Genomic DNA, 7,841 nt, shown 5'->3' with positions numbered 1-7,841 from the left:
TTTTTTTTTTTTTTTTTTTTTTTTTTTTTTTTTTTTTTTTTTTTTTTTTTTTTTTTTTGGGTATGGTATCATGGATGTAACTGAAAACAATACATTTTTACATTATATTCAATAATATTTTCCCAAAATTTATATGATGTTTTGTTTTTCTATTTTTTAGAAAATTTCAGTAGTGTTGTAAGTTCGGTTTCATTTTTAATGTTGAAGTTAAACGTCTTGGAAGTGTTGCCTATTTTGTATTGTTGTTTAATTTTCCTGTAAATTCCACTTGTTATGTAATTTTCAGCAAACGACGGTGCAACAATCTTGGAGCAGATGGATGTTGATAATCAAATTGCAAAATTGATGGTTGAGTTGTCTCGAAGTCAGGATTATGAGATTGGTGATGGCACTACTGGTGTGGTTGTAATGGCTGGTGCACTCTTAGAACAGGCCGAGCGACTATTAGAACGAGGAATTCACCCTATTCGAATTGCAGAGGGTTATGAGCTGGCCTCAAAGATAGCTGTTGACCATCTGGAGCATATTGCCCAGAAGTTTGATTTTGGAGTGACAGACTTAGAGCCTTTGGTTCAAACTTGCATGACCACTTTATCATCAAAGATGTACGGTGACATGACTTTATTTGTCCAGTATACTCTGCTGTTTCTTAATTACATCAGCATTCTTGATCTTTTACTGATGTTGGACGGATTAAATTCATTAGTGCATGTTATATTTAAGGGTACAAAGTATAATTATTGTAACCTTTGTTTGATAATATTTAATAAGTGTTGCATATCTTGTTTGTTAGTCTTGTGCTCGCTCACATGCAATTATAGTATCATTAATCTAGTTCTCATAAAATGTAACTTAAATGATTGGTAGTGCTTAGGCTTGGTTATGTGAAACACAAACAGATGAAAATTATTAAACCGTGGTTTCCTCTTAGCTTGGTTTGGTAGCATCATGAATGTTGCATCGGAGATCCTATTATGAACATAGAAAACTTAAGCAACTGAGTTGGTTGTGTAAACCAGCAGTCAAGTGCTCTTGTAATCTAATTTTGCAGGCTAAAGAATGATGGTTGATGAATCTTTATTATGATGTATTGTAACTTCAATATTGTTTATACCACTTTTCCTGATCTTGCAGTGTGAATCGCTGTAAGCGCAGTCTAGCAGAAATTGCTGTTAAAGCGGTTGTTTCTGTGGCAGATCTTGAAAGAAGGGATGTTAACTTAGACTTGATAAAAGTTGAGGGGAAAGTAGGGGGGAAGTTAGAAGATACTGAACTTGTATATGGTATTATTGTTGACAAGGACATGAGTCACCCTCAGATGCCAAAGCAAATTGAAGATGCCAAGATTGCCATATTAACTTGCCCGTTTGAACCTCCGAAACCCAAGACAAAGCATAAGGTTGATATTGATACAGTGGAGAAGTTCCAGACGTTGAGACTACAAGAACAGAAGTACTTTGACGACATGGTGCAAAAATGCAAGGTAGAAACGGAAATTACCAAATCTGGTTCTATAATGTAATTCTATTATCTATTTTGTGGTCTTTCTGGCTTGAGAGAGGTTATTAGGGAATAGATAGGTTTCATGGATGAGGCCTGGAAATGTCCCCATCAATGAGTGTTTTGGACTTGCATTTCTTTTTTTTGAAGGGATATTCTCCTATGGTTCTTTTAATAATTTTTTTTAGAATTGTTTTGTTTTTGTTCCATTGACTATGTTTCGATGTTTTTTAGTTTTTCCGTTGCTAATATTGAAATTTAGGGTTTTCTTTTTCCTTTCCTTCTCATGGAAGATTTATTTTATTCTTGTGCTGATACATGTTTTGTTTCAGGATGTTGGCGCTACATTGGTTATTTGTCAATGGGGGTTTGATGATGAGGCAAATCATCTGCTGCTGCACCGAAATTTGCCAGCTGTGAGATGGGTTGGTGGTGTGGAACTAGAGTTGATAGCAATAGCCACAGGTTTATTTCTCAATTATTTTATAAGCTTTTGGAATTAGTCATGTTGGTGACAAATGATGTTTTGGCTCGGCAGTGAAAACCCTTAGATTCCGCCTAGCAGTCGTTGGGATGTTTTAATATTCTCAAGAGTTCTGTAACTACTGAATATTTTGAGTATTTTATTATTTGTTTCTTGTTAAAAAGAGCATAATTGTGTCCCTGGCTAATCTTTTTATTCTCAAACTAGTTTCTGTCTGATGCTAAGATTTAAAATGTTTTGATTTGTAATTATGCTAAGAATTAGTTGACGTTAAACTGAAATAAACTAATGAGGTTCCGTTGGGATCCCTAATTTTTCAATTGTCATTCACCCAGGATGATATTATTCTAATTCACTTCTTTTTCTAAATTTTTGGTTTATCTACTTCGTAGGTGGGAGAATAGTCCCTAGGTTCCAGGAATTGACTTCAGAGAAACTTGGGAAGGTAATGCTGATCATATCTCGTTTATCTTTAGTTTAATTCAAGTAATTTCATGGTATTGCTGTCACATCCCTTTGCTTCATGGGATAGCAAGGATTTTCTGTCTAAACCATTTGGAGTTAATGTGGATCAAAAATAAATTTAACTTGGTCTTCTGAGTTAAATTGCCAATCAATTCCTCTCTTGTGAACTTGTTGGGGGATTTGGTGAAAGAATGAAGTATTGGTTACTTGTATCTTATGTTTGTTGTTTTTCTGAATTTCACTCTTTGTATATATCAACCAACTCTAACTCACAATGATATCTCCCTTTCTCTTATCCTCATTTAAAGGCTGGTTTGGTTCGAGAAAAATCATTTGGTACAACAAAAGATCGGATGATATACATTGAACATTGTGCAAATTCAAGGGCTGTGACCATTTTTATCCGTGGAGGTAAGTAGATCCTTTGTTATTCTGTTCCTTTTTCAAGTAGTTTATTTTAGCATTTATGTGTTGATCGATAGAATTTGACGAGTGGTTAGAGAAAAGATGTGTCAAATTTGACTCAGTAGTAAAGACTTGTCACTGCCAGTGGTGGCAAGTTTATAGCATTATGGCCAAAAGTGAACCGAGTTCATGACTGCACAGTTTTAAATTGGGAAGCAGACTGGCAGTATCCAGTTTCAGCACAAGTAGGTAGACAGGCTGTTTACATTAGCAAATCAGAAAAGATGGAAAAAAAATTGTACAATATAAAAGAGTAAATAAAATTTAGTAGATAGATATGATGGAACGCAAGTCAAAGTCCTGATTCAAGACCGTTGATGATTACAAGCTCCTGAGCTATATCATGCAATGTTTTGTTTTAGGTAACAAAATGATGATAGAGGAGACAAAACGCAGTATCCACGATGCTTTATGTGTGGCTAGGAATCTCATCCGCAATAACTCTATTGTGTATGGCGGTGGTTCAGCTGAGATTTCTTGTTCAGTTGCTGTTGAGGCTGCTGCTGATAAATACCCTGGAGTTGAGCAGGTATGAGGATTTTTTTCTTAACAATAGCCTCTTCTAAAAGGACAAAGCATGTTGAATATTTTATCCTTGTTTTTGCAGTATGCTATTAGGGCATTTGCTGATGCCCTGGATTCTGTTCCAATGGCTCTTGCGGAGAATAGTGGTTTACAACCAATCGAAACACTTTCTGCTGTAAAATCTCAGCAAATTAAGGTAAGTGAGACTAACAACCATCTCAAATCACTACTGACTCATAGATTTAATATTTGTGACTTCAAGCTTCTACTTTTGCTTGAAAGACTCATCATTGATTTGAATTTAATGTGCAGGAGTACAATCCATATTGTGGAATAGACTGCAATGATATTGGCACAAATGACATGCGGGAGCAAAATGTATTTGAGACTTTGATTGGTAAGCAACAGCAGATTTTATTGGCAACTCAGGTGGTGAAGATGATCCTGAAGATTGATGATGTCATTTCTCCTTTAGAATATTAATAATGTTACTGTGCTTTGTGCTGCCAACTTTTGAGCCACGGCTTTCTAATGGCATGGGTCAGTCTGTGACGTGATAGACATTTTTTCTTACTGTTAGTAAAATAGGGACGTTCCTTGGAATTTTGCAGGCATCATTTAAATATTCCGAGTGTGGTTTTTTTTGGGACGATAGATTATTGTTTATGTGTGAGTGTAAGGGATGAGCTGAATATTAGGCATCACGAGGTGGTCGTGGCTTCTACACGAGCAACGTTACAACATCATTCGCCATCTATTTTGCTGTAAGTTCATTTTTCTGGGCTTCTGATGTTATCATCAATGAATGGAGGACTATTTTGTATGATCGACTTGGTCAGTCATCCCCTTTGCGGTGCCTATCCTTCTTTCCTTCTTTTGAACTTTTGTTTAAATTAGGGAATCTTGATGATAGAAGTGAATCCTCTTTGCCCCAGATGTTTTCCACAATCAAGGAGCTGCCGTGGCCCTTATGAGAGAGTGCTCTACTTTTCCTTAAATCATGTTTTAGTTGAAATGTGAATGTGGTTCTGTTTTAATATTGGGGAAAAGAAGTTGTGGGTCCTTTTTCTTTTCTTCTTCTTTTGCTTACAAAGGAATGGAAATGCAATAAATGGTGTGATTGAAGTTTATCATATTCGAAAAGGGAGCCATTGAAAAAGCTGAGCATCTCATGGGCATGCAAGTTCTACGGTTGGGATTAACTTGATGCAAATAATTGGAATTCTCTTCCCTGTCCTACATTATTATTTTCTCCGTAGTTGTAAAAACAGCAGTTACTACTTAATGATTGATTTTAAACATCTTTGCAGCTGAATTTACAAGCTTTAAGACACTATATGCATATGATAGTAATAAATGAGGGGGTGAGACAGGAAGTGGCAATGTAATTTATGGGGCAACGCCTCAAAAGTCCACCCGCCCGCTGTGCGTTTGCTGCCTCTCTTTGCTCTGACAGGGAACAGCTTCTATCCCCATTCATTGTGTCTCGTGAACTCACTTCCCTATTGCCTTCCCCCATCTCTGTTTCCTTTTAAAATATTTGTTGGTAAGCTTTGGCATTCATACACTTCAAAATCACACTGTTTTCGTTGGTGTAGCGTTTGTCGGATTGAACATCTTTTTGGTATGCTTCTGGGTGGCCTTCCTTTTTAGCGTTGCATTTTATTAGGTTCTTTACCAGTTTACTTTTACATTGGTTTAAAGAACATATTAAATTTGCCGTTCCTTCTAAATTTTTAGTTATATCATGAAAAGCTTTCATCACGCATATATACATACATATACATATACATATATATATATAATCAACAACTTTCTCCGTTCCAAGTCTCAATTCATTTCATTTACAAAGATTCTATCGCTGTCTTTTTATGTACTTTATTCGGTACCACACCATTGATCCAAAGGTTAATAATTACATGAATGATCAAAATATTCATAATTTGAATTGTGGGCTTATCTTATAAATTATTGGGAATCATGGGGGACTCCCTGTTTATAAAGAGAATACAGTCCTCTCTTCTTTTCAAATAGTAATATTTTATATTATATTGTAATCGGACAGAATTGCAAATGGTGGGCCACTCACTCTGAAATTTAACCCTTTCTTTTTTCTTTTTTCTTTTTTTTTTTTTTAAAGAAAAAAAGAAAGGAAGCTTTTCAGTTGTGACCAATCAAGCAAGCAAAAGTAAAAATTACTATACAAGAAGATCTCCAAATCTCTCCTTGCTAATTTATCTTCAATATACTGCCCAGGGTGGCTGGACTAACACCGGGACCCCTTTCGGCACCGCAGCACCCCTGCTCCTGCAGTCATCGTACTCACCAACGACGACGACTTCGCACTCAAGCTCGACGCCCTCGCGTAGCTAGACGACGATCCAGCACCCGATCTCGTGAAGAATGCTCCATTCAACATCAAATCTCCACTTGACCTCCAATTCCAATTCTTCCATTTGCTTTGTGGTGCATCCTCCCGCTTTGTGACCTGAAACCATCACCCACTTGAGTTCATAAACTCTCTTTTGTAATCAAGTTTTAAAGAAATAATTGGAATCTAAATTCTGACCTCTTTCCTATCTCGGTTATTGGGAGCAAGGTATCTGTTCCCTTGGCTATTGATGGTAGGGGAAGCACTTCCACCAATGGCGTACATTATCCAATGAGTGTAGTCATTATTCACCACATGAAAGTACCCATGCCGGCATCTGCCAAAATAAGGAAAACCCAATGACTTCCCACACTGGTATTCACGAGATGAAGCTATTTTAAATTTGAACTTACCGTGGCATTCTCTGGACAAGGCCCTCACCAAAATGGTTGAAAGCAATGGTGACTTGCATGTTCTTGTCTTGAGTATACGAATCACTGTGTCCTAAAAGCATTACTTTGTTATGGTGGGTCATGTAATTGTTGGAAACAGTGATGGCCGTAGACCCATGAATCGCATCAATCAGCCCATCACGACAATTCGACAAAGAGCAATGGTCGATCCAAACATGGCTGCCTCCAAATATCGAAACCCCATCGCCGTCGGACAGAGTCCTCCAACCATAATGCTCCGGCGAATCTCTAACGTACGTGTTCCCTCCTTGCTTGCAGTCGTGAATGTTGATGCCGTGGATGATAATGTTGGTCACATACTGAATTGTAATGCAAGGCCCGCCGGCTATGTGGACCGACACACCCCGACCGTCGATGGTTTTGAAAGAGTTCATCAGCAGCTCTGCTTTTAATTTGATGACCATGTCGCGTTTAAAGGTGATCCATAAGGGTTCCTTTTGGATTACGGCGTGGCGAAGAGTGCCTGGTTTTGGGTTCACCACGTCCTTGTCGGATGGGTCGGTGACTACGTAGAATTTGCCGTTTTTGCCGCCGATGGCTCGCTTCCCGAACCCAATGCCGCAGTCGGCTAGACGCTTTCGATTCTTCTCCCAATTGGGGTCGCACCGCCAACAGTCGTCTATTGGGTTTCCAGTTCCACAGGAAAGGAACCCCAAATTCCTTCTTGTTGTTGCATTGTTGATGCTCCTGAAACCATGACCAACAAAAAAGAAAAAAACAAAAAGATATTCACAAAAATGTTCCCACTAATATGTGTTCAAAGTTTCAGAATTGGAAAAGAACTCACGAGAGAACTTCTTGGACGACTAGTTCAGGGTCGGCTACTGGAGAAGATGAAATGGAGCACATTTGGAGAAGAAGGGTGAAGGTTATTATGGGAAGAAAACTTGGAATTTCCATGGCTGTCTTTCTTGTTCTCCCTCTTTCTGTGTGTGAAACAGAGGAGGCAAAAACAGAGGATCGAGTTTGGTAACGACGGTGATGAAGAAAGGGGTAAAGAATGCTGGTTTTTATAAAGCCTCACATCACAAATGGAGCTTTCATTATTTAAAATTAAAAAAATTGAAAAGATTGTTTATTTTTTAAAAAAACCAAAATCTAAGCTCGCATTCATCCATGATTTCAGTTGGGCGCAAAGTAGTTGGCCGTTAACAACATAACTGGGTTGAGTTCTGTAGTAAAAACGTTATATTTAATTACTATGCATTCAAATTCTAACCTCGCCTCCTCCAGAAAGGTAATTCATGCAAGAACGTTAAAGAAAATTTGCCGACACTTCCCAAGTTTCAAAATGGATGTCGGCGTCATTCTATTTAGATCCAAATCCAAATTATCTCTCTTTTTTTCTTTTTTTCTTTTTTCATGTCAGATTAAAATTTTGTGCCACATGGGAGGTTCGTACCGTCCGTCAAGAAGCTGACGTGGACTTCTCTTTTCCTTTTTTTTTTAATTTTGTAAGCAAGCCACGTTCTCCCATGTGGGTCTCGTTCAGACAACCCCACCCTCCATGATCGGCTCCGTTGAATCCCACCCATCCGATGCTTTGACCTTTGAATTC

General features: G+C 37.9%; 2 protein-coding genes across 2 annotated transcripts in view; one reads left to right on the top strand and one right to left on the bottom strand.

Moving 5' to 3' along the window:
- Window positions 1-4,265, top strand: part of LOC111491835 (T-complex protein 1 subunit epsilon-like) — a 5,764-nt gene extending 1,499 nt beyond the window's left edge. Inside the window, exons 2-9 of the mRNA XM_023140890.1 lie at window positions 287-605; window positions 1,135-1,483; window positions 1,833-1,965; window positions 2,377-2,429; window positions 2,758-2,860; window positions 3,277-3,443; window positions 3,522-3,635; window positions 3,752-4,265. Of these exons, the coding sequence (XP_022996658.1) occupies window positions 287-605; window positions 1,135-1,483; window positions 1,833-1,965; window positions 2,377-2,429; window positions 2,758-2,860; window positions 3,277-3,443; window positions 3,522-3,635; window positions 3,752-3,922 (1,409 nt within the window). The 3' untranslated portion in view covers window positions 3,923-4,265. The remainder of the gene's footprint in view (window positions 1-286; window positions 606-1,134; window positions 1,484-1,832; window positions 1,966-2,376; window positions 2,430-2,757; window positions 2,861-3,276; window positions 3,444-3,521; window positions 3,636-3,751) is intronic.
- A 1,194-nt stretch (window positions 4,266-5,459) lies between these two features.
- On the bottom strand, window positions 5,460-7,281 carry LOC111491836 (probable pectate lyase 5). The gene is made up of 4 exons (XM_023140891.1): window positions 7,071-7,281; window positions 6,224-6,970; window positions 6,009-6,147; window positions 5,460-5,927 (listed from the first exon to the last, which is right to left on the bottom strand). The coding sequence occupies exons 1-4, from the start codon at window positions 7,181-7,183 to the stop codon at window positions 5,706-5,708; spliced, it is 1,221 nt and encodes a 406-aa protein (XP_022996659.1). The 5' UTR covers window positions 7,184-7,281; the 3' UTR covers window positions 5,460-5,705.
- Window positions 7,282-7,841: the final 560 nt, after the last annotated feature.

The sequence above is a fragment of the Cucurbita maxima genome, unplaced genomic scaffold (assembly GCF_002738345.1).
Source record: "Cucurbita maxima cultivar Rimu unplaced genomic scaffold, Cmax_1.0 Cma_Scf00017, whole genome shotgun sequence".
NCBI classification, from domain to species: domain Eukaryota; kingdom Viridiplantae; phylum Streptophyta; class Magnoliopsida; order Cucurbitales; family Cucurbitaceae; genus Cucurbita; species Cucurbita maxima.
Note: the sequence above shows the minus strand (reverse complement) of the source record. Positions and strands in the feature narration are given on the sequence as shown.

Excerpts from the sequence above, each read along its gene's own strand:
- LOC111491836 (XM_023140891.1), bottom strand. The coding sequence starts at position 7,183 with ATGGAAATTCCAAGTTTTCTTCCCATAATAACCTTCACCCTTCTTCTC. Across the intron at positions 6,971-7,070 it reads GTCGTCCAAGAAGTTCTCTC|GAGCATCAACAATGCAACAA; the intron begins GTGAGTTCTTTT and ends TCATGGTTTCAG. Across the intron at positions 5,928-6,008 it reads ATAACCGAGATAGGAAAGAG|GTCACAAAGCGGGAGGATGC; the intron begins GTCAGAATTTAG and ends TGATGGTTTCAG.